The 25,856-nt window shown below is 47.7% G+C and overlaps 1 protein-coding gene across 2 annotated transcripts in view; it reads left to right on the top strand.

Annotated features, from left to right (window-relative positions):
- Trpm1 (transient receptor potential cation channel, subfamily M, member 1) overlaps positions 1-25,856 on the top strand; it is a 99,534-nt gene that overhangs the window by 33,545 nt on the left and 40,133 nt on the right. For both annotated transcript variants that reach the window (XR_001174879.1, XM_013011958.1), the window contains exons 3-8: positions 15,741-15,820; positions 17,773-17,968; positions 19,348-19,561; positions 21,357-21,481; positions 22,542-22,713; positions 25,047-25,221. Coding sequence is in view for 1 of the 2 variants with exons in the window: in XM_013011958.1 (XP_012867412.1) it covers positions 15,741-15,820; positions 17,773-17,968; positions 19,348-19,561; positions 21,357-21,481; positions 22,542-22,713; positions 25,047-25,221 (962 nt within the window). In the remaining variant the exon portion in view is untranslated. The remainder of the gene's footprint in view (positions 1-15,740; positions 15,821-17,772; positions 17,969-19,347; positions 19,562-21,356; positions 21,482-22,541; positions 22,714-25,046; positions 25,222-25,856) is intronic.

Below are 25,856 nucleotides of genomic sequence, written 5' to 3'. Positions count from 1 at the left end.
ATGGGGCCTGAACTCTGGGCCTGGGCGCTGCCCCTCAGCTCTTCAGCTCAAGGCTAGCGCTCTACCACTTGAGCCACAGCGCCACTTCTGGCTTTTTGCTTACGTGGTGCTGAGGAATCGAACCCAGGGCCTCATGCATGCAAGGCAAGCACTCTACCACTGAGCCACCTTCCCAGACCATGTAATAAGTTTTCTGCATTCCTTTTTTTGGACAGTCTCAGTGATTCTCAGGGTGGGGGAGAAAGGTCATATGGCAAGACAGGGTCTTGGGCTCTTATCTCCAGTTAAGTCACAGATGTGTGGCATCCATCCTTCCCGTGACCAGGTCATGCCATGGTCCCCAAAGGTCCCAGGGCAAGGCTGAAGGCATCTGGGAGACTCTGGGCAAACCTCCTATGAAAGTATATTGACCTCCTACGAAAGTCTATTGTCAGCTGGGTGCTGGTGGCTGCCATCTGTAATCCCAGCGACTCAGGAGCCTGAGATCTGAGGATCATGATCCCAAGCCAGAAAAGTCCGTGAGACTCTTATCTTCAACGAACCAGCAAAAAAAAAAAAAAAAAAGAGCCAGAAGTGGAGGTATGGCTTAAGTGGTAGACCAACAGTCTTGAGTGGAAAATTCAAGGGTGAATGTGAGGCTCTAAGTTCAAGCCCCATTACCAGCACATATAAACACACACACACACACACACGCACACACACACACTATGGTGATTGACCCTTGATATATCCACAGGTTCAAATCCAGGGGTTTAACCATCTGTGTGTGTGTGGGGGGTGTCAATACTACACAGGTGCAGACTTTTCTAGTCGTTCCCTTGACAATTGGTGTAACAACTCACTGACTAATGTTTATACTGCTATTGTTGCAACATGGTTCAAAGGTACAAGCATGACACTGTTTTGAGCATGTGCTGATTTGATGTCCTTGGGGTCATGAACCAATCCTCTTTTGTGTCCCCCAAAACTCCATCCTTGTTGAAGACCAGCCCTTGCTGGTAACATGCAGAGGTGAGCTTGATTCTCAGATCACAAGTACGACACTAAGATCCACGGAGCATCGGAATGTTCCTTACTGAGCCAACTCTGTCCTGGTGGCTCATGAGGTCCTACAGTCACTCTCCATATTCTCCCGTGTTCTCTAAACTTTGGGGATGGGGCGAACACCCCACACAAGTGTCAAATACTTCAAAAGTGACACATACCACGAGGCTGTGCATAACCTATACCAACTTGTACACTGGGATCATTGTTAATAGCAACTCCGTTCCTACTCGGAAGACCTCTATAATGGTTCTAACATCTTGCCATTGGTGCTGCTCTAAAACAGTCAAACTGTAGCAATTTTCCTTCCCTCCCTCCCTCTCCTCCCTTCTTTTTTTTTTTTTGGTCGGCCGTGGGGCTTGAACTCTGGCCCTGGGCGCTGTCCCTCAGCTCTTCAGCTCAAGGCGAGCGCTCTACCACTTGAGCTACAGTGCCACTTCTGGTTTTCTAGTGGTTTATTGGAGATAGAAGTCTCACGGTCTCTCCTGCCCGGCTGGCTTTGAACCGCGATCCTCAGATCTCAGCCTTCTGAGTAGCTAGGATTACAGGCGAGAGCCACCAGCGCCCGGCTCTCCTCCCTTCTTAACTCCCTCTATCCCTCCCTTCCTTCCTCTCCTTATCTTCCTCTCTAACTCCTTTTCTGCCTCCCTTTCTCTCTTCCTTCCTTCCCTCTTCCCTTCCTTCTTTTTTTCCTGCTTTCCTTCATCTCCCTCTGACCTTCCTTTCCTCCTTCCTGACTCCCTTTCTCTCTCTCCCTTTTCCCTCCCTCCTTCCCTTCCTCCCTCTCTTCCTTTCTTTTTTCCCTCCTCTCCTTTCCTTCCCTCCTCTCCTCTCCTTCCCTCCCCACTGAGCAAATGGCTCCAGAGACTGCCAGGTGGGGGCAGCAGAGAGCTGGGCTGGCAGACCCTGGCCCACAGGAGGGGCTGTGAACAGCGTTCTCCAGTGGATCATCAGATGGAAGGAAATGGAGAGGGCCTGTTGCCCAGGTCTCTTAGCTGTGCAGCCAGTTAGCACACAGCCGGGCACTTTTGCTGGGACAGGAGAACAGCTCAATGGCTGGGGCTTCTGGCCCAGTCTGGTCCTCCTGAGCCTCAAGCTGAGTGTCTGGGTGTGGGGCTGTCCCAGGCTCTTGTGCACGGTCCACAGTGGAGAGACAATGCTGTACACAGTCAGCGTCACTGTACCCCGCAGGCTGAAGCCCACACTGTGGAGTGTGATCCAGGCTCCTGAGTCCGGCTCCGACTTTAGTGTCTCTCACGGGTCCCCTTTCCATCCTGCAAGCACACACACACACAACACACACACAAACACATACGACACACACACACATATACACACTCCATGCACATATAACACACAAACATACGTAATACTCACACACACATTGCATACACAAATACATATACACACCAAGCACACAGACATACAAACACACATATACACACATAAAAATAGGTGTATACACATAACACACAAATGCTTACACAGCACACATAAAAACACACACATACACACAGCACACACAATATACAGTTGCTTGCCTGAAGTAAAATACCACTGGCAGCCTTATTTATACAACCAATCACATTCTATTTGAAGGGGTTAGTGCTCTTCTATGGTTCCGCAGAAGGCTGGCAGATACAATTTGTGTAGGAGTTAAAAAGCAGATAGTAAAAAATAAACAGCGCGAGAGAAGAAAGGAGGAAGATGGGGAGAGGAGCAGCGGGGTGAAGGCTGCAGGAATCCAAGACACTGAAGGATTGCGAAGGGGTAGAGAAGGTAAAAATGAAAAACGAGGTAGAATAAACCACCACCAGAAGGAAATGTGAGGGACAGGAAAACTAAAAAGAAAACTTAAAAGAGGAAAACATGACAATGCATAAGAGCGTACACTTTCTTTTTGACTATTTGAACTCAGTGTCTGGGTGCTGTTCCTTGGTTGTTTTGTTTTTGTTTTTCCTCAAAACTGGTACTCTACCAGTTGAGCCACTGTTCCACTTCTGGCTTTTTGGTGGTGAATTGAAGATCAGAGTCTCACAGATTTTTCTGCTGTTTTTATTTATTTATTTGGGGGGAGGTCAGTCGTGGGGCTTGAACTCTGACCTGGGCGCTGTCTCTGCACTCTTCAGCTCAAGGCAAGTGCTCTACCACTTGAGCCACAGCACCACTTCCGGTTTTCTGCTGCTTTTAAATGGTGATCCTCAGATTGCCAGTGACCCCAGCTACTCAGAAACCTGAGATCTGAGGATCCAGGTCCAAAGCCAGTCTGGGTAAGAAAGACCGAGTCTCTTATCTCCAATTAACCAGCAAAAAGCCAAAGGGTAGGTGCAGCTCAAGGGGTAGAGTGCCAGCCTGGAGCAAAAAAGCTTAGGGACAGGGCCCAAGCATTGAGTTCAAGTCTCAATATTGACACATATACACAAAAAGAGAGCATGAAAGAGGGAGCAAAGAGGCCATCTTGCCTCTTCTGAGTTCTCCTCTTCCTATGAAACATGATGCATGGGATGGAAATAAAACCAAGTGCCTGGGGTTGAAGAGGAGCGAATCTTGACAGATACCCGAGCCATCTCCCAGTGTGAACGCCCAGAAGGCGCAGCTGGCCGCAGGAGGCTCCTGTTCACTGTTTCCATGGCCTGCAAATCCTCTTCTTCTAATGCTGGCAGCTGCTGTCAACAAAGAAGGTTGCAGTCAGCCTAAGAGGGAAAAAAAAAATCTCTTGGTATGTTTCCTGCTCAGATTTCTTCTCAGGAACACAGACATGGCGGAGGAAGGAAAGGTCAACTTGACTTGCATGTAATTAGAGCCACATTTTGGGAGGCTTGCCATGGCTCACAAGTGAAAATGGAAGAAGTCTTCGTCAGGATCATCCGAAGGATTTTTGCCTCCAGAAGGCAGAACTCCACACTCAGAATTGTGTGGATCTCAGCCCATGGGGGCTTCTGATGCATGGCTGGTGGAGATGACTTTCATGGGAAGGAGGGAATCAGCTCAGGTGATGCTGTCTCGTGGTGGAATTTTCCAGAACTTCTAGCTTTGACCCCTAGCAATGGTAGCACCCAGAACTTCCTTATACACTCCAATCCGCCCGAGATGTTCATTCATCCCATGGTGAGACATCTACAGAGCTCTCCCATAATGAAATATCTCTGCAGCAGAGCCTTTGGGTTTATTTTTATTGGAGAAATGATCCCCCAAAATGAAAACATATTAAAGGCTTGGCAGGGGCGTTTTTGCCCATGTGTTTGCTATCGCAGCACCCATTATCTGCCAACATTGCAGCATAACCCACTGCGGAGCAAGGAAAGAAAGGAAGGAAGGAAGGGAGGAAGGAAGGAAGAAGGAAGGAAGGAAGGAAAGGAAGGAAGGGAGGGAGGGAGGGAGGAAGGAAGGAAGGAAGGAAGGAAGGAAGAGGGAGGGAGGGAGGGAAAGAGGGAAGGAGAGATAATGAGAGAGATGGAGGGTGAGAGAAAGAAAGACAAAGAAAGAAATGTGAGAGAAAAAAGGAGAAAAAAAAGGAAGGTAGGTAGGTAGGTAGGAAGGAAGAAAGGTAGGAAGGAAAGAAGAGAGGGAAAGAGGGAAGGAGGGAGAGATGGAGAGAGAGAAAGAAAGAAAGAAAGAAAGAAAGAAAGAAAGAAAGAAAGGAAGGAAGGAAGGAAGGAAGGAAGGAATTGGAGAGAAAGAAAGAAGCAAGGAAAGAAAGTAGGAAGGTAGGAAGGAAAGGAAAAAAAGACAGAAAAAGAGGGAAGAAAGGAGAAAGAAGAGGAGAAGAGAAAAAATGAAGAAAGCTCCTACAAGCAATCAAGAAGATGGCAAGATCTCTCTTCTAGCCCCGAACTAAAGACACCATTGAATTAGAAGGTGGCCAGTCTGGGAAGGAAAGTCCATGGGACTCTTCTTCAATAAATTAATCAGAAAAAGCTGGAAGGGGTACTGTGGCCCAAGTGGTCGAGTGCTAGCCTTGAGCAAAAGAAACTCCGGGACGGTGCCTAGGCCCTGAGTTCAACACCGATGACCGGCACACAAAGAAAAGGAAATAGAAACAGGTTCATCATCATCATCATGACAATGATCATTCGTAATAATAAATTTCATGCGACTCAATATGGCCGAACTTTTTCCATATACAATTGGTATGAAGTGATCATCACGAGTCTTGGTAATCCTGTTGCTTGCTTTCTGATCAGAACATGACTCTGTTGAGAAAAGCTATACCTCAAGTCTTCAGGGGGGACTTAGAACTCAGAGTCACCATGCTGAATACATCAGTGTCTGCGTTCCAGCCTCTCTGTGCTGGGTTGGGGAGGAGAGCTATGTCCTTGGGGAAGACTATCTGCTATCTCTGAGGAAGGCCTGCAGTTTGAGGAACTACTGGCTTCTGGCTGGTCAGGACCAGGCTGGGCTGTTCTTCCATTGACTTCCTCATGGTGTTAGCTAGCATTTTAAATACTCAAGGAACTCGACCACCAAGGAGGAAAGGCCCAGTTGGATTCACACTTGCAGACATTTCGGTCCATTGTCCGTGTGGGCCCTGTTGCTCTCAGGTAGAAGATCATGATGCAAAGTGGGTGGGAGCCAGTGTACAACCTACAGGTTCTGGGGGAGGGGGCACTGGGGGACCCACAGGACACCAGCCAGTAGCTCTCATGCTTTTCAGTCAGCTGCTGGCTTTATGTTTCCATGGAGATGTCCCTGGGTCACTCGGAGGCTGATTCCTGGTGCCTGTGACACTCTCTAGGCCATCAGAATTTTCGGTCATTTGCAGCAGCGATAGTCATGAATCTGTCAGGATTCTGGATTCAAATACCAGTTGCAAAGCAAGACGAGCCAGGAGCTAGGCAGAGGCTGCTGTGGTTCCGGCCCTGCCACCCTCAGACATGGGCACTGGGCTTCGCCCCTCACACCCTCCTGTGGCCATGCTGTTGGAACCCCATTGCCATTCTCCAGCAGCCACGGACCCCGAGAGAGGCTGCTGTCTCCCCAGCTTGGTGCCCTGGGGGGGGTTGAGAGGATCCTCAAATCCTCTGGACATTGCCAGAGTCAAGTATAACGGGGACTTGGAGGGTTTCCAGGCTCAGATTGCGTCCCCCAGAACCGACAGGTTGAATATAGAAACCTGGGCTTGTCCTGATCTAGCTCACACAGACCCTGAACAAAGCATCCTCACCATTATCAGTAACCCCATCTCTCAGTGGGACCCCTCTGTCTTCTTAGCCCTGCTGTGTGTCCCCCACTTTTTGTGCCAGTCCTGGGGCTTGAACTCAGGGCCTGTGCACTGTCTTCAAGCTTTTGTTGTTCAAGGCTAGCGTTCTACCACTTGAGCCACGGCTCCACTGCTGGCTTTTTGGTAGTTTATTGGAGATTAGAGTCTCATAGGCTTTCCTGCCGGGCCTGGCTTCCAACAGTGATCCTTAGATCTCAGACTCTTGAGTAGCTAGGATTACAGGCATGAGCCATTGGCATCTGGCCCAAGCTCTTTTTCTGTGGACTCCCCCATGAGTGGAGTAGATACAGCCCGGCGAAGAGAGGGGGGAATTATGGAGTAAACTTCCATGCTGGGTGCTTTCCTTCCAGCTAGAAGACAAATCCTCAAATTCCCCTCCATAGCCATTTTGGGGTGACAGTAGACACAGCCAGGCAGGCTGCTGACAGGGTAGGGTCAGTGTGAGTTTAGAGGCGCCAGACAGGGCTGAGAGTCATGTGGGGTTCACACTGCGGCACTGACAGCTGGATCCCCCTCTACCGCTGGCTGGATCTCAGATGACTTTAAAAGGGTCGCAGTAATCATTAGTGCCACGTGACTCCTTTCTGTGGCTCATCAAGGCCTAGGCACTGTCCGCTTGATGTTAGGGCTTCTGAAAGGGCTGATTATATCCAATTGTGTCAATTATGCAAGCCAAGCTGACATTTCTAGTGGTGTAGGGGGTGGGGCGAGGGAGTTACTTCAAAGGGATGGCAGTGGCTGTTCATCTCTCTCAGACCCCAAGGCTGCTTTTGGTGTGGCCTGGAACGCTGGGAGCCCTGGCTTCCTTTTCTGGCCTGGGAGTGAAGTCATGGGACTGTTGCCTCCCGGGTGATCATGAGGGCCTGGCCCACGGGTGCTCACATGCTCCTCGTGTGGACGGCCTCTGTTTAAAGGGTAGGCCCTCTTCTCCCAGCTTTCTGTCCAGGCCCAAGAAAGAGGCTGGAGGAGACCAAGCGGTTCCCTTCCCGCTTCCCTCTGATGGCAGGTAAGTGCGGGTGTAGAGCTCCATTCCTGGGGCCTCTCGCTCTTTTTCCTGCAAAGGTTGGCTTGGAGGAGACTTTTGGGAAATCAAAGCAGGATGTATGAGGCGTTATAGGAGGGTCTTCCTAAAATAGGCCCAACAGGGTGATTGGGGGAAAGATGACCGACACTCTGTTCACCCGCCACTGAACGGCTCCGAATGCTCTGCGCTTCTTCGCAGGGCCAGTTTCTGTGTAATACGTCACAACAACAGAAAGGCTAACAATGGTTATGTGCAGAATGAGGGTGGGGCCCCCCCGGATTTGCTCAGAGGCCCCAGCTCCAGTGCTCAGCTTCTTACCTATGGCTTTTTAGCATTATCCCTCCATTTCTTTTGTTTGTTTGTTCTGGTCAGTCGTGGGGCTTGAACTCTGGGCCTTGTACCTCAGCTCTTCAGCTCAAAGCTAGCGCTCTACCACTTGAGCCACAGCGCCACTTCCGGCTTCTTCTGTTTATGTGGTACTAAGGAATCGAACCCAGGGCCTCATGCATGAGAGCAAGCACTCTACCACCGAGCCACCTTCCCAGCCCTCTCCCTCCATTTCTTTCCTTTGGGTAAATCAACGTCTTTAGATGTGCCTTCTTCCAAAACATTAAAGACCATACAGGGAGGAGTTTGTACATATAAGCCTTTATCAGCTGAGGTCGTGTGTGTGTGTGTGTGTGTGTGTGTGTGTGTGTGTGTGTGTCTGTGTGTGTTGGTACTAGGACTTGAACTTGGACCACTCGCTCTCACTTAGCTTTTTCACTCAAGGATGGCACTCTACTACATGAGCCACACCTCTACTTCTGGCTTTTTGTTGGTTAATTGGAGATAAAAGTCTTACAGACTTTTCTGCCTGGGGTGGATTTCAACAACGATCCTCAGATCTCAGCCTCCTGAGTGGCTAGGATTCCGGGTGTGAGCCACCAGCAGCCAGCTATAATGTTTTAACTACCAAGGCCATAGGGAAATAATTGTACAGCTCCCACTGGGTTGTGAAGGGGTAGATTTCTATCACAGTGGAAGGCAGTTCAGGAATATGAGCTAAGGACCAACAATTCCATGTGTAGGAATCATCCCAATGGTGTGTCCAAATCTGCACAGCTCATAGGAGAATCTGAATGCCCAAAATATAAATCACGATCTAGCCTCAGGATGAAATACAATGAGTCACTTTTTTTTTTGTACTGGCCGTGGAGCTTGAACTCAGGGCCTGGGTACTGTCCTTGAGCTTTTGCATTCAAGATTAGCATTCTACCACTTGAGCCACAGCTCTACGCCCAGCTTTTTGACAGTTCATTGGAGCTAAGAGTCTCATGGACTTTTCTGCCCAGGCTAGCTTCGAACCACGATTCTCACATCCCAGTTTTCTGAGTAGATTACAGATGTGAGTCACCAGCATCTGTCTAATAAGTCACTTCAGAAGTAACAACAGAAAGGGTAACAATGATTATGTGCAGAATGAGTGCATTTTAAATTTGACAGCCAAATGCACCAAAGCTAAGTGATTACAGGCGTGAGCCATTGGTCCCTAGCTTCCTCTTTCAATACAGTTCTGTAACAAATATATTTTAATACATTACAGGAAATACACACACATATCCCTTAACAAAACTTACTTAACTAGTGAGGGAGATAAGGATGTTAATATTTGCAAGAATATTGAGCTAACAAGGGATAGGAATGGAAGAGAATGGGGAGAAAAAAGAGGAGACAGATTTGCTCTGAGATGGATATTAAGGGAATCGGCAAGGAGTCTCAGCCTGTCCAGGGATGGTTCTGAAGAATGTCGGCTTGGTTTGGGAGAAGAGTGGTGTCTGGCGATGTTCACCAAGTATCTTTCTGCCCACGATTGAGCTGCAGTTTTCTATTGTGGCATTTGGAGTTCTGTTTGTCACGGAGATGGATCACTCCTGACGGCTTATTTTAGGGCCCAGAAAATGTCATCGGAAACGTGAACTCGTCAAATGTGAGCGCTGAGATTGTTTGGGTTTGCTTGGTTCTTTGCTCTTAGCTTGGGATTCAGTCGGGCTCTTTGTGACTTCATTTATTTGTTTTGCCAAGAAATACCACGGCATGTGAGCTATCCCACGAGGTGCTGTGGGCCTTACTCTGAACTGAGGGAAAATAAGACAGGTTCTCTAACACTGAAATCTTACTTGGGACATTAGATGATTTTAGAAAAATGCTTTTATTTTATTTTATTTTTAAATGTGTCTTCCAGTAGCGGAGCTTAAAGTTTGGGCTTCAAACTCTCCCTTGTCTTTTTTTAACCTTCAAGGTTGGTGCTCTACTGCTTGAGTCATGCCTCCACTTCCAGCTTTTGCTGATCAATGGGAGAGAAGATTCTCATAGACTCTGTCCAGGCTACTTTGAACAGCAGTTCTCAGACCTCAGCTTCCTGAGTAGCTAAGATTACAGATGCTGAGGACTTCCTTCAGCATTGCTGGGCCCCGCCTGCTCTTCCTTCTTGATCAGATGTCCACCTCTCTGGCCTGTCCTCACCTGGTCATGAACAAGTTAATATGTTCCCTTCCTTCCCCTCTCAGTGCGATGCGGCATTTCCTTTAAAAAGAACAGGAAGCTTATAATACCCCAGTTCACAGCATCCCCAGAATGGAAACAACCCAGTTAACACTCTGTTGGAATACTTGGAATGGACTATTACTAAGGCATAAGAAAGAATTCAGTACTGACACTGGTGACCACGTGACAAGTCTGGAAAACCCTAAGCTGAGGGAGTGCAGCCAAACACCAAAGCCCATGAAGTCTATGATTCCATTCATATGTGAGATCCAGAAGAGGTAGAGCCATAGAGATTAAAAGCAGATGCCTGGTGGCCAGGTAGAAAGGGGGAAGAATTAGAAGGGGACAGGAATATATACCTGGGTTTTGTTTCAGGGGATGATGAAAATGCTGGGAATGAGACAGGGGTGGTGGTTACACACGCTCTGGTCTATACTGAAAGAAAAACAACCCACTTAGCGGTGCACTTTGAAAGGTGAATTTGAGCTGGGAGGGGGGCAGTAGATCAGCCCTATAATCCTAGCTGCTCTGATCAGGAGGCTGAAATCTGGAGGATTGCCATTTGAGGCCAGCCTGGGCTGAAAAGCTCATTTGACTTGGCTACAATAGCCAGGCTGGAGAGAATGAGCTCAAGTGGTAGTGCCCTGTAGCAAACAGGAGGCCCCGAGTTCAAATCCCAATCCTGCAAAGAATTAAAAAAAAATAAGGTGAACTTTAGGGTTTGTGGATCATATTTCAACTCTTAAAAAAATAAAAAAAGAAAACAGAAAGCTGTCATTTCCCTCAACCTCAGTTTCTGAGGCTATAGTCTAAGAGTTTTGTTTTGAATCCCTTGAGCTGGAAGGGGTTGTGGGCCTGGGAGACAGGAACGCTTGATGTTAGGAGTCAGCTGGCAACTTCTGATGTTGTTTTTTCAGTTGTTGTTTTGGTTTTGGGTTTTTTTTTTGCGGGGGAGGGTGCTGTGATGGGAAATTGGGCTTCACTGCTCTTCCAAACTCTAGGCCATTTGAATGTCACAGTTGCCTGCAGAAAGGAGGGGCGTCCTTTGCTTCATCTTGCAGATGCTTCTGCAGAGCGAAGGACTTGCTTTGCCGGCGGGGGACAGAGAGGCTGTGTCTGACCTGAACATGTCCCCAAAGGCCCAGAGCAGGGAGTCCAAGCTCTCCACCCAGAAATGGCCTGTTGGGCCCAGGCCAGACGTCCCAGGGGCAGGAGGGGTGAGTAGGCAGGAGGGTGGGGCAGGAAGCAGTGATTGTGGGTCTTAATCCTTTGTGCACATAAGGAAAGATAGTTTGTGCCAGTTTGTTGGCTGGGGAGACTTTCCCCGGGCGAGTAGGAGCTGCCCCAGATAGGGTGGGGCCCTTGGAGGAGACAGCTCAGGTGGCCATTCATCTCCCCACCAGCCAAACAAGAACAGAGATCCATCAATCAAGGCAGAAAATCTGGGGGACCCGCAGCCACCTGCAGCTGTACAGGAATGTCTGCCAGCTCCCCACAAGAAAAAGCGAAGTAAAGCTAGAGTCATGATCTCCCCTTTGGGTTAATAATGGCCGCTAATTACACTTTCTATGTGAGGGTCAAAGCCAGCCCTTTGTGTGGGCTACTCATGGGTGGGTGAGAGTTTTGAGTCATCTGCGCTAAATATACACACAGAAACAACTGGTTTCTTCTGGCTAAACTGTCCACACAGATCGGTCACTTTGCTGTGGGGTTGAACTGTTCATTTGGGCCCAAGAATCAGAGCCGTGGAGTAAACAGAGCTTTGTCAGTAGTAAGGCAGCGTTTCTGTTTGGAAGTTAGATGACGTCCCTCCTTCTGCCCTGTCCTTGTCTGTGCTCCTAGTGTCCCCCTGTTACCTGGTGCTCCCTCTTTCTCCCTCCACATGGACTCATCCATGTGTGAAAACACATTCTAGAAAGTCTGTTTGTGGGTGGGTGCTGGTAGCTCCTGCCTATAATCTCAGCTCCCCCAGACACTGAGTTCAAGTCTTAGGAGTGGCGAAAGAAAGAGAGAGAAAGAAACAAAGAGAAAGAAAGAAACAGAGGAAGGAAGGAAGGAAGGAAGGAAGGAAGGAAGGAAGGAAGGAAGGAAGGAAGGAAGGAAGGAAGGAAGGAAGGAAGGAAAGCTGAAAAATAGAAATAGTTCACAAAAGAAGAAATATCTCCCCTAAGGAAATGGGGTCTACAGGGGCTTATAACCCACTCCAGGACCCCTTCCCCCCTGACTTCCTTTTATTTCACAGGACAAAGTTGATCAGAACAGCGCGGGTGACACCCCAGGGCCTCCCCTGTGGAGGTCTATTGTAATCTGGAGCTGGCATGACCAATTTATCAGAGGTCAGGAAGTCCCAGCTCAGGGTTTTGTGGTTCTTCGTTACAAAGTTCACATTACTGGGTTCCAGGGTGTGACCTGATGGGGTGGAGGAATGTTTGGCTGGGGGCCTCTGCCCTTTGCCTTTCTCTGCACTTTTGCCTGTTTACCGGGGACTGAACGCTCTGCCAGGGTGAGCAGGGACTCTCCTTGGTTGACCTGGGTTAGCTCTGAGACCGTCTAGGGCTCTTGTCTTAATCCCACCAAGAGCTGAAGGACAGGACGCAAGCAGAGAGGGTGAGAAGCTGTTACAGCAGCCGAAGTCCTTGAAAACAGAAGGAACAGACTCCCCAGAGGCCAGAAGCCAGGGAGAGGATTGGGAAGTGGGAAGAGTGCAAGTCGAGACAAAGTTTACTTGAAAGTAAGAGTAAGACGACAGGGGAAACTGAGGAAAAGCCTCTTAGCCATTGGTGGGTTGGTTTAGCCTCCAACTCATATACCAGACAAGAAAAACTGCCATATGCTACATTGGATCTGCTTCCCAGGAGAAGAGAACAGGAGGAGAAGGAGGAAAAGAAGGAGGGAGAGGAGCAAGAGAAGGCAGAGGAGAAGGAATAGGAGAAAAAGGAGGAGGGGGAGGAGGAGGAGGAGGAAGAGGAGGAGGAGGAGGAAGAGAAGGAGGAGAAAGAGGAGAGGAAGCTGAGGAGGAGAAAGAGGAGTGGGGAGCAGTAGGAGGAAGAGGAGAGCAGGAGGAGGAGGAAGAGGAGAGGAAGAGAAGGGGGAGGAAGAGGAGAAGAGGGGGGAGGAATAGGAAGAGGAGGAGGAGAGGAAGAGGAGGAGGAGAGGAAGAGGAGAAGAGAAAGAAGACAAGAGGGAGAGGAAGAGGTGGAGGAAAAAGTGGAGGAAGAAGAGGAAAAGGAGGAGGAGGAAGAGAAAGAAAAGGAGGCAGAGGAAGAGAGCTCAGATTTCTCAGTAAAGGAGAGCAAGAAGTGAGGCCTGGGAATCAGTAGCTCCGGCTGCAGGTCACTCTTTCATAGTCCATTTGGCGAGTCTCAGCTGCTCTGGCATCTGGCCGAGTCACATGACCTCCTCGCTCCCGGGGAAGGGGACACATGCCCACTGTGCAGTCTGCTCCAGAGTCCTCCAGGCCTTCGCCTTCTCAGGGCCTTATCTTTCATAGAGGAAGGGGCGTAGGCTCCAGTGGGTGGGCTCAGCTCTTCCGAGGTCTCTCAGAAGAGAAGAACATGCAGGCTTCAAAGGTCTGTTTTCCCCAGGAAGAGGAATGAGTGTCACCTCCAACCAGTGGCTGTGTCTCCTTATCTGCCTACACAATTCTAAATCTCCTTCAGCCCCCTTTTGTCATCGGGGGTCGGAGAGGGGGGAGGCTGCTGAAGACAGTATTAGCAGGAGCTGAGCAGGTAGCATTGCTCCACATGCATGCATTCATTCATGCATTCGTTCATTCATTCAGTTATTAAAGGGGAGGGGTGGGGTGTGCTCCAGTCAGGATCACTCCAGACACTTCTGGAAGGAAGTTGTTGTTGTCATTGTGGGTTGTGGGGCTTGAACTCAGGGCCTGAGCACTGTCCCTGAGCTGTTCTACTCAAGACTAGCACTCTACCACTTTCAGCCACAGCACTATTTCTGGCTTTCCAGTGGTTCACTGGAGATAAGAGTCTCATGGACTTTCCTGCTTGGGGCTGGCTTTGAACTGCAATCCTCAGATCTCAGCCTCCTGAGTAGCTACGATGACAGGTGTGAGCCACTGGTGCCCAGCTCAAACAAGATCTTTGGGGAAGCAGGCTTGTGGGTGACAGCTGCATTTGATCAGGGCCACAAGCAATGACTGGCTACCAGCCACGCCCTTTAAAAATCCTTCTTTTTAACTCAGAGGGAGGAAGGCAGGGCCCGAGCCCTCCAGAAAGGTTACAGCTGGCCTACATGGGCATATGGAGCAAACTGGGGACACTCCTGAGATGCAGCCATTGGACGCCACCTGGGAATAGGCAGCCATACAAGCCAAGGGTCCATGACTGCTATCCAGGCTTCACCTGGTGGCCTTTCTGGCTTTTCATGATAAGAGTCTCCCAGCCTTGGAGCTTGGTTTTCTGATTTCCCAACCTGTCCTGGCATGGGTGTCTGGGCCATGACCTGCCACTATTTTCTTATTTTATGGTGGCTGTAAGGGACCTGGAGGGAAGATATTATGGGGTAGGACCAGGGGACAGGGTCAACAGACTGAGGGAGAGAAGAGAGTGGGAGGGAAGAGGAGGGGAAGGTAAAGGAAAGGAAGAGAGAGGGAAAGGGAGATGGAGGAGGATGAAGGGGGAGCCTGGAACATACAACATGTTATAATTGCATACATATGCATGTGTGTCCATGTATATATATATATATATATATATATGATATGTATATATAGAGAGAACTCACACACAAGCTTATCTCTGTTTTCATAGCTATTTCTTCGTAGTGGATGGCTTTAATTTCAGTTCATGGCTACTGGGTTCATCTGCCTTTTCTCCACTTTCCTGTAACTCTTCTGTAACTCTTTTCTCCAACAATGGGAAGCCCAGCAATTTTACCTGCCATGTTTTCATACATAGGAAGCAGCTTCAGAATGGCCCTCTTATGTTTCCGTGAAAAGCTTCTTCCTCACAAGAGTAACAGAGTTCTTTAGTGGACACAGAGTCCAAATCCCGTAGCACCCATCCAAGTGCGGCGTGCTGTTTGTTTTCATAAACAAGCATGAACATGCTCTCCCTGCCAGGAAGTGAAGCATGACGTGCACAAGGGGAAAAACACATTTTCTTTCTAGACAGCAAGTGTTCTGCTTCCATTTTTGGGGGGAGATGGGGGGACCCCTGGGTCTTTCTACTTGAAAAGTGGCTCCTACCTAGCTCAGAATCCTAGCTACTCAGGAGGCTGAGATTTAAGGATCATGGTTCAAAGCTAGCTCAGACAGGGAAGTCCATGAGACCTGTAACTCTAATTCACAGCAAAAAGCTGGAACTGGAGCTGTGACTCAAGTGGTAGAGTGCTAGCCTTGGGTGAATAAGCTAAGGGGCAGCATTGTGTGTGTGCGCCCATACACAGACAAGATGCGTATAGAGTGGTTAAGAGTTCAGCAAACGGGAACCATAAATGCACAAGAAGAGAGATCCTAAAATATTCGCATCCACCATGATTGAGCTTGATGTTAGAGCTTTTGTCTAGCATTTTGATCCCCCAGCACAAAACAAACAACGAAAACCCAAAACTCTGTACAAACACATGTCATGAGAAGTCTTCCTGTGAATAGTATGTTAATTTAATTATTTAAAAACATCAGCATGAGGGTTTGGAGGTGTCACTCAGTTGGTAGAGAGTTAGCCAATGAGCAAAAACATCAGGTACTGGTTCAAGTCCCGGAGTCTGACCTAAACAAAAAGAATAGGAGGAGGAGGAGGAGGAGGAGGAGGAAGAGGAGGAGGAAGAGGAGGAAGGAGGAGGAGGAGGAGGAGGAGAAGAAGAAGAAGAAGAAGAAGAGAGAGAGAAAAGAAATAAAAATCAACCTGAGCTCTAGAGATGACTTGCATGAGTTATCAGTCACATTTCCATTTCTTTCTCTTCTAGGGTCAGAAAGCTTGGATCGAGAGAACCTTTTGCAAACGTGAATGTATCTTTATAATTCCCAGCACAAAAGACCCTAACAGGTAGGTTGGAAGCCATACTTGAGACCTGATGGCTTGTCCATCAGTTGCCTAGCAATGGCTCTTCTAGTGTTTGTAGGAGAAGGGAGTCCTTGCACGGGTCATTAACAAGGAATCCTTGGGCTGATAAGCACCTCTGGGAAGATGCAAATAGCCTTGGAAAAAAGTTTCTAATGGGGATTCTCCAAACCAGATGTGCCCCACAGCACACCTCTTAAGTCTTAGGGAGATCAAGGGCCTGAGGGTTGTAGACAGATTCCTAGCCTATCTTCTGGGACTCTTTAACAGAGTATTATAATTTATTTAGACAAAGAATTATTTCTATCACAGGAGAGATTGGAGTGCTTAAGCGCACTCAATAGAACTCTATGAAAAGGCTTAACGTGTGCACAAAATGTCTATCAGTCCCATTCACCTCTGTGCAAATGCATCTGCCGTAAGCTTCTGAAATCACCCAAGCCATCCGCGATGAATTTAGCTAAAACCTCTCATCTCCAGGGGGAAGAAGCGAAGAGGCTGAATGTGAAACCGGGGAGATGTGATTTGTCCCTGGATTCACCCACGAAATCCAGCCAAACAAGATCATGGGATCCGGGATACACAGGGCACAGATGCGTAGCTATTGTCTGATTCCGAGCTGTTGGACACATTAAATCACAGCGTCCCTGTCCCCACCCCCTCCCCTGACTCTACCCTACAGACATCTCTCCCTGCTTGAACCCCAGAGATTATCTTCCAAGACAACCAATGCCATAATATCAGTGCTCACCAAAGTCTTCTTTCATTGCACTTTAATGTCTTCCTTTGTATTTTAGTGCCCCCCACCCTCATTGATAGAAACTATCTATGGCAGTGTCTCCAGCCCCGCCCCCCCCGCACCTGCTAGTGCTGCAGCTCTACCCCCCCATATGTAGCTAAGGATGAGGAAGCGAAAGGGTGGAAGAGCTTGAGGGGCTCCCACACAGGCCTGTTCTGTGTCCCCCCCTCTCTAAGTGTCCCCCAAAAACAACAACTCTGTAAATCACCATGTAAAAATATACTCAAGAGAATAATGGAAGCATTGATGGAGAAGTTCTGGTACTCATACACGGACATGTGGAATTGAAACCCACTTGGACAACCACTTAAAGATATTTTAGGAAAGGACTGCAAGATAAATGGCCTCAGACAGCAAATGAAATTTCCATTCGAGAAAATTTATGCATGTAAACCTGGCACCCGTGATTTAAGCCTGTACTCCTAGGGACTCAGGAAGCTGAAATCTGAGGACCATGGTTCAAAGCCAGGCTGGGCAGGAGAGTCCACGAAACTCTTATCTTCAATTAACCCCCCCTCACACACACACCAAAAAAAAAAAAGCCAGAAATGGAGTCATGATTCAAGTGCTAGAATGCCAGCCTTTTTTTTTGTTGTTGTTGGTCACAGGTCTTGAACTCTGGGCCTGGGCACTGTCCTTGAGCTCCTCAGCTCAAGGCTAGTGCTCTACCACTTGAGCCACAGCGCCACTTCTGGTTTTCTGGTGGTTAACTGGAGATAAGAGTCTCTCAGACGTTCCTGCCAGGGCTGGCTTTGAACCACAATCCTCCGATATCAGCCTCCTGATTAGCTAAGATTACAGGCATGACCCACCAGTGCCCCACCCAGCTTTGTGTGTGTGTGTGTGTGTGTGTGTGTGTGTGTGTACGCATGCGCCAGTTCTGGGGCTTGAACTCAAGGCTTGGGTACCGTCCTTGAGATTTCGTGCTCGAAACTAGTGCTCTACCACTGGAGTCATAGCTCCACTTCTGGCTTTTTTTTTGGGGGGGGGGGGGAGTAGTTAATTGGAGATAAGAGTCTCAGGCAAGGTTTCCTACCTAGGTTGGCTTCAAACTGCACTCCTCAGATCTCAGCCTCCTGAGTAGACAGGATTACAGGTGTGAGGCACTGATTCCTAGCTACTTTGTGTTCCTTTCCAGGTGTTGCTGTGGCCAGTTCACCAACCAGCACATTCCCCCTCTGCCCAGCGCAACTCCCAGCAAGAATGGGGAGGAAAACAAACAGGTGGAAGTTCAGCCTGAAAAATGGTCCGTTGGCAAACACACGCAGAGCTACCCAACGGATTCCTATGGGATTCTTGAATTCCAGGGTGGTGGATACGTCAATAAAGCCATGGTAAGAGGGCACTTCCACACGGTGCCATGGAAAGAGGGAGTGGCCCCTGGGGAACACAGCTAGCTGTTCTTGGAGCTGATTTGTCAACGCACAGGCTTCCCATGCCTGGGTCTTCCCCATGGTGACGGTTCCATTGTTCTAGACATTTCACTGCAGAGCCAGGAAATGAATCAATGCTTGGGTTTTTATTTTTGTGTTGTTGTTTTTTTAACCATCAGACTTGGAAACTGGATATTATTTTGAAGAAGATGCAGTGTCTCTTCAATCCTGTTCTGGCCCAAGCTTCCAAATACATTCCATTGTACCACTCATTCTTTAAGTAATTGTACAAAAGAGTTGCCATTTAACGAAGCAAGTTTCTGAATAGAATATATCTTGATCAAAGTCACCCCTTTTAACATTCTCACCCACCAATCCTCTCCTACACACTTTTCCCCTTGTCTTCATTTTGTAGGCTAAACGTTGGATTATTTATGTATTTATTTTTGCCAGTACTGAGGCTTGAATTCAGGGCCTGGGCACTGTCTCTGAGCTTCTTTTGCTCACGGCTAGTACTCTACCGCTTGAGCCACAGCGCTACTTTTGGCCTTTCCTGTGTGTGTGTGGTACAGAGGAATTGAACCCAGGACTTCATACGTGCTAGGCAAGCGGTCTACCACTAAGACATATTCCCAGCCACACATTGGATTTTGCTTGTTTGTTTTTAGTCAGTCATGAAGCTTGCTCGCTGTCCCTCAGCTCTTCAGCTCAAGACTAGTGCTCTACCACTTGAGCTACAGCACCCCTTCTCATTTTCTGATGGTTTATTGGACATAAGAGTCTCACGGAGTTTCCTACCTGGGCTGGCTTTGAACTGTGATCCTTAGATCTCAGCCTCCTGAATAGACAGGATGACAGGCGTGAGCCACCGGCGCCCAGCATCACATTGGAATCTTCTTTATTCACCCCTTTCCCTTTGACCCCACCACACCCCTTTTGAGTACCCACTTCCTGGTGTTTTATTTTGCTGAACTTTGACTTTGCCTTTCTAAGGAATTGCACTATTTGAGTTCTCCCTTGCATCTATTGAATTTCAGCTAATACATTTGTATACACTTGCATACCACTGACCGTGTTTACTTAGACAAAGTTAAACCTAGCTTCTACATATAAGGGAAGCCATGTAGCCTTGTCCCACTGGGTTGGACTTACTTCACACAACACCATTTTTTCCCCCAGGTCTTTCTATTCCTTTACAAATGATACTATATCTTTCTTTCTAATGGATGTGTAAAATTTCATTGCGTATATATACCATGTTTTCTTGATCCATCCGTCCACGGAGGGGCATCTGGGCTGACTCCCTGCCTTGGCTGTGGTGATCATGCATTCTTTTGCAGTACATTCGCGTGTCCTATGACACCAAGCCGGATTTCCTGCTTCATCTCATGGTGAAGGACTGGCAGCTGGAACTCCCCAAGCTCTTAATATCTGTGCATGGAGGGCTGCAGAACTTCGAGATGCAGCCCAAGCTGAAGCAGGTGTTTGGCAAAGGCCTGATCAAGGCCGCGATGACCACGGGGGCCTGGATCTTCACGGGTGGCGTCAGCACTGGTAAGAGCAGACCCCTTCCCTCACCACCACCTGCTGTGGTCCCCAGAGAGCTTCCTAGTAATAATGGTCAAAAGACACAACAGATTGTATCCTGATCATAGTTGTGACAGCAGTGAAATCTTTATCCAGTGGGAGGTTTTCTTTGTCAGTCATGGGGCTTGAACTCAGGGCATGGGCGCTGTCCCTGAGCTCTTTTTTTGCTCAAGGATAGAGTTCTACCACTTGAGCCACAGTGCCATTTCTGGTTTTCTTGCAGAAAATTGGAGAGAAAGAGTCTCATGGACTTTCCTGTTCAGGCTGGCTTTGAACTACAATCCTCATAACTACTGAGTAGCTAGGATTACAGGCATGAACCACCAGTGCCAGGCTAAGTTTTATTGAGTTGGGGTGGGGGAAATACTAGGGCTTGAACTCAGGGCCTGAGTACTGTCCTTTAGTTTTTTTTGTATTGTTTTTTGTTGTTGTTGTTGGTCGTGGGGCTTGAACTCTGGGTTTGGGCACTGTCCTTGTGCTTTTCAGCTCAAGGCGAGCGCTCTACCACTTAAGCCACAGCGCCACTTCTGATCTCACAGACTTTCCTACCTGGGCTGGCTTTGAACCATGATCCTCAGATCTCAACCTTCTGAGTAGCTAGGATTACAGGTGTGAGCCACCAGTGCCTAGCTTGTCCTTTATTTTTTTTTAAGCAAGGCTAAGGCTCTACCACATGAGCCATAGCTCCACTTCTGGCTTTTTAGTGGTTGATTGGAGATAAAGAGACTTATAAACATTCCAGCCAGGGCTGGTTTTGAATCATGATCCTTAGATCTCAGCCTCCTGAGTGAGTTTTTTTTTTAATCCAGTGAGTTATGATAGCAAATATAATAACTGTTCATTGCCTTCTATTACGGCAACAAAACACCTGGAACCATCAACTTCAACAAATCAGAAAGGTTTATTTTGCTTCATAGTTGTAGATGTTTAGTCTATGATTGATTGGCCCCATTGCTTTGGGTCTGTCTGGCAAGAGTACTGGAGCAGAGAAAAACCCCATGGCCAGGCGCAGAAAAAGAGAAGATGCTGGAGTCCCCCAATCCTCTTCAAGTGTACACCCCAGTGAGCCACAGCTTATTCACCAAGTCTACTTCCCAGTAGTAGCGCTACGCTGGGGACCAGGCTTCAAACATTGGGCCTGAGGGAGATGCTCAAGATCCGAATCACAGTGGCAATGATCATGACGGTAATGGACATCTCCGGATCTCCACTGTGGACCGTTCCTGCGGCTGAATGCTGGATAAGCATCCTCCTCACCGAATCCATTGACCATCTTTCCTCCATTTTTTTTTAACCTTCACAAGGCAAACTGTCATTACCCTGGTCTATAAAGTTTGTGAAGTCTATGAGCTTTGACAATACAATGACTTCTTTCCTCCATTTCAAGGGAAGATAAACTGAGGCACAGAGAGGCTAGAGAACAAGGCCAGGTGATCCGGCTCTCACTTTCAGCTGAGTGTCACCAAGGCCTTCCAGAGAGATCCTTGGACCTTCTGTCTTTGGGCCATAAGAAGTGAATCTCGGCCCAGGGTCTTTTTTGGATGTTCTTGTTTTGTTTTGTTTCGTCTAGTCCAGGAGTTAAATCAGGGTTCATAATTATGATGAGCTCAGATGCTCATAAAGAGGAGCATATTCTATTCCTATGCCCTAGAGAATGGAGACAGGGTGGGTGAGGACTCAGAACAGGTGCACCTGGTGGTATCGAGGGGGAGTTGATGGCAATTCAAAGGGCTTTCGGCTTCTCACTTACTGCTACTCACAGGTGTCATCAGCCACGTGGGAGATGCCTTGAAAGACCACTCCTCCAAGTCCAGAGGGCGGGTCTGTGCTATAGGGATTGCTCCGTGGGGTATGGTGGAGAACAAGGAAGACCTGATTGGAAGGGATGTAAGTATTTCCTTTGGATGATGAGTTTTGACATGTAATGTCTGTCCTTGGAGATCATTATAGATTCACAAGGACTTATAAGAAATAACAAGCTGCCCGGTGTTGGTGGCACACGCTGGTGATCCCAGTTACTTTGGAGGCTGAGATCAGAGGACTGTAGTTCAAAGTCAGCCAGGGCAGGAAAGTCTGTGAGACTCTGATCGCCAATGGACCACTGGAAAACCAGAAGGGGCATGGTGGCTCAAAGTGGTCGAGCACTAGCCTTGAGTGAAAGAGCTCAGGGGCAGTGCCCAGGCCCTGAGTTCAAGACCCATGACCAACAAAAACGAAAAGAGAACAAAAAAGAAATAACAATCTTCCACTCATTCCATTAGCGGGTACTAGCTTGCAAAACTAGAACAGATGATTATTACCCAGATGGTAACATGATACAGTCAAGATTAAAAAAAAATCCAAGTCCCATCCCTCCTATTGCCTTTGATATCTATACTTAATTCCCTCCTGCCTCCACTTCCCCCTTCATCCCTGATAACCACTAAGGGGCTACACATCTTTATGATATTCTCACTTCAAGAATGTTCCAGAATGGGACCACACAGTATGTAACTCTGGAGGGATGGATTTTTATACACTCTCCTTTAACACTCTTATCCAGATTGTCAGGCGTATTCTTGGGTCCTTTCTTTTTCATGGCTGAGTGGTATTCTATGGACTGGATATACCAGAGGTGATTTAACCCATTTATCTGTTGAAGGATATCTGGGTTGTTAATAATTGCTCTGTTATTATAGAGCAGTTTTGCATTCATGGATTTCATGTTCGTGTACATTTTCATTTTTTTTCCTGTGACACAGATCATAGAGATAAATAGAACTGCTGGACATTTGCCATATAAAATAGTGATTTTTCTTCTATCTTACTGTAGTGAGGGGGAAGGGGGCCAGAGATGTGAGAGCAGGTGCAGTGCAGCTATTATGTGCAAATACGTTCTATGTCCTCCCGCAGCTCATCTTGCTAGCTTCCGTTCTGCAGCTCTGATTTGCGTTGTGTGTTTTGTCAGGTCACGCGAGTGTACCAGACTATGTCCAACCCCCTGAGTAAGCTCTCTGTACTCAACAATTCTCACACGCACTTCATCCTGGCTGACAACGGCACGCTGGGCAAGTACGGGGCCGAGGTGAAGCTGCGCCGGCAGCTGGAAAAGCACATCTCTCTGCAGAAGATCAACACGAGTAAGTGCTGAGAGGCGCAGGGTGCTGCCCCTGGGCGCAGAGCTCACCAGGAGAGCACGGGCTCAGGAGGAAGTTGCCCAGCTCTGGTGCTGAAATCTTTCACCTGGCTTCTTGCTAGATCAACAGAAAATGACCTACCTAGACCTTTTCGTCTCAGCCATCTGCCTAATTGTATACATGGCATGGCCAAGTCCTGCTTTGTCCAAATTCACGAGGTGGTGCAAGAAACAACTTGGTAGTGGTTGTCATGGTAATGGTTCTACACATCCCATTACCTGCCCTGGGTTGTTTTTATTTTTCCCCCCTGTAGTTGCCATGAGTATATTTGAAATATTTTAACAGGGGAGGAAAAGTGAATTCATAGTACGAGTCTTTCTATTAGACATTATATGATCGTTCACTGTGTAATTGGAGATGAGAGGCTCACAGACTTTCCTTCCCAAGCTGGCTTTGAACTGCGATCCTCAGATCTCAGCCTTCTGAGTAGCTAGGATGACAAGCATGAGACACTGGACACCTTGCTTATCAAACAGTTATTGAAGGATCTTAAAGAACATGTTGCTCTTGCTAGTAAATTGGTAGGAAAAAAATTGCTCGAGAGATGGGCTGGGAAGGTGGCTCAGTGGTAGAGCGCTTGCCTTGCATGCCTGAGGCCCTGGGTTCGATTCCTCAGCACCACATAAGCAAAAAGAAAAAAAGCCGGAAGTGGCGCTGTGGCTCAAGTGGTAGAGCGCTAGTCTTGAGCTGAAGAGCTGAGGGACACCAGGCCCAGAGTTCAGGCCCCACGACCCGACCCCCAAAAAAAAAATTGCTCGAGAGAATGGTAGGCTTGGGGAGACGGTGATTATAAAACCGAATTTAAGGATAGGATTGCTCAGGTGCTCCATGATTACTACAAAAAAACAAACAAACAAACAAGTTGTGGCTTCCTAAGCATCTGATCCAGTTGTGACTTGCTGGGATTTGTAAGTTTCCATGTCACCCCTGCTCCACCTGGTCACGTGACTTGTGGGCTTCCCTTTGTCATCCTTTGCCTAGGGTTCTGAGCAGGGCAGGGACAGCAAAGGGGTGCCCAGGTGTCACCTCCCACCACACAGAGGCAAGAAGAGCCGGCTCTGTTCTGTTTCTCAAAACAAAGATCATTTGGCCACCATCTTCCAGATGGCCTAAAATCCCAAGGGTATGGAAGGGTGACACTGGTCAAGATGTATTAAAATACAAAGCTCCAGACAGACAGAAGTAGTACATTGGAGGTGAATACAATTAATTATAATCATGAATAATTATACAGTCCAAAATCACTGAGAATCAATTTCCAGTGTGCTCACCACAAAAATGTATAAGAATTGGAGGTGACAGCTATGTTAATAATTATCCTGATATAATTATCTCACATTGTTCATAAATGTTCACATTGCTTTTTACCCCCCCCCACAAACTTAAAAAGCACTATAATTTCTTGATTTGTAATAAAAATAAACAAAGTCCCAAGGTTGCTTAAGTTGGAGATCTCAATGGCAGACTTTATGTCATCCTGATATATTTTCCAGTATCTCTTTCTGAGGCCTTGGCTCAAAGCAAGTCTTTAATACTTACTTTGCTAAAATGACCTTACCTATAATTATTCCAGGTCATTTGAAATAGTTCAACATTCCTGACAGTAGAAGTGCATTGTGGGAACGGAACCCACCCACTTGAAATTCTCGAGTCTTCTCAGGATCTGGGCTGGCAGATTTTATCTGAAACTCTTAAGAACTGTGGAGCTCGCATTTGTCATTTGTTCATAGTGATCCATTACTTCCTCTTACAAGTAATGGTGAGACAAGATGGCCAGCCCCCTGCAGCCACAGGCTCTGCCTCAGAGACTGGACCAACTACTGATGGAAAAATCTCTGGGAGAAGATATTCTTCACTGAATATACATGGAAGGGTTTTCTCTAGTCATGGTTCCTTAAACAGCACAGTAGAAGAACTTTTTGTATAGTATATTGTATATTTATACCATATTACTTATTTTAAGCCACATCAAGATGATTCAAAGGATATTGGGCATTGGCTATTAAAAATTCTTGCTACACAAAAGGCTGAGATCTGAGGATCGCAGTTCCAAGCCAGCCTGGGTAGGAAAATCCATGAGACTCTTATCTCCAGTGAACCAGCCAAAAGCCACAAGTAAGGGTGTGGCTCAAGGGGTAGAGCACCATGAGCCGAAAAAAGCTAAGGGATAGTGCCCAGGTTCTAGCTTTTGAACTGGCTCACACATACCAACTGGACGAGCTAGGAGAAGGACACTGTACATTGATCCAGACTCTTGACTGTGGTTTGCGTTGTAGGACTGGGCCAGGGAGTGCCGGTTGTGGGCCTCGTGGTGGAAGGGGGCCCGAACGTGGTTTCCGTGGTCTTGGAATACCTTCGGGAAGATCCTCCCATCCCAGTGGTGATTTGTGATGGCAGCGGGCGAGCTGCAGACATTTTGTCCTTCGCACACAAATACTGTGAAGAAGGAGGGTAGGCGGGGCCACGGGACAGAGGGTGGAAGCTCAATGCCACCGTGTTAGGCCACGGAGCACTTCTGAAGTGGCCTTCTTAGACATTCCTAGACCCGTGTGTGTGTGTGTGTGTGTGTGTGTGCGCGCGCGTGTGTGTGCGCGTGTGTGTGTGTGTGTGTGTGTGTGTGTGTGTGTGTATTGGGGCTTTAACTCAGGGCCTCTGGCTGTCCCTTGGCTTTTTTTTGCACAAGGCTTTTTACCACTGGTACCACAGTCCCAGCTCAGGATTTTTCTGGTTAATTGGAGATAAGAGCCTCACAGACTTTCCTGCCCAGGCTGGCTTCAATCCACCATCCTTACATCTCAGTATTGTCCTGTGTAGCTAGGATTACAGGCATGAGCCCTTGGCACCTGGCTAACACAGTGACAACTATTTTTTTTTTAATCCTAGCATTTTTTTTCATTAAAAAAAAACTTTTATGCAGAGATACCTTCCAATAACAAAGTTCCAAATAAAAGATACTACTGGGCGCGGGTGGCTCACACCTATAATCCTAGCTACTTAGGAGACTGAGATCTGAACAGTGTGATTCGAAGCCAGAAAACTAGGAAATCACCAGAAAACCAGCAGTGGCGCTGCAGCTCAAAGTGGTA

Source organism: Dipodomys ordii, unplaced genomic scaffold, assembly GCF_000151885.1.
Source record: "Dipodomys ordii isolate 6190 unplaced genomic scaffold, Dord_2.0 Scaffold15, whole genome shotgun sequence".
Taxonomy (NCBI): domain Eukaryota; kingdom Metazoa; phylum Chordata; class Mammalia; order Rodentia; family Heteromyidae; genus Dipodomys; species Dipodomys ordii.
The sequence above is the reverse complement of the archived record's forward strand: the minus strand, read 5'-3'. Positions and strand labels throughout refer to the sequence as shown.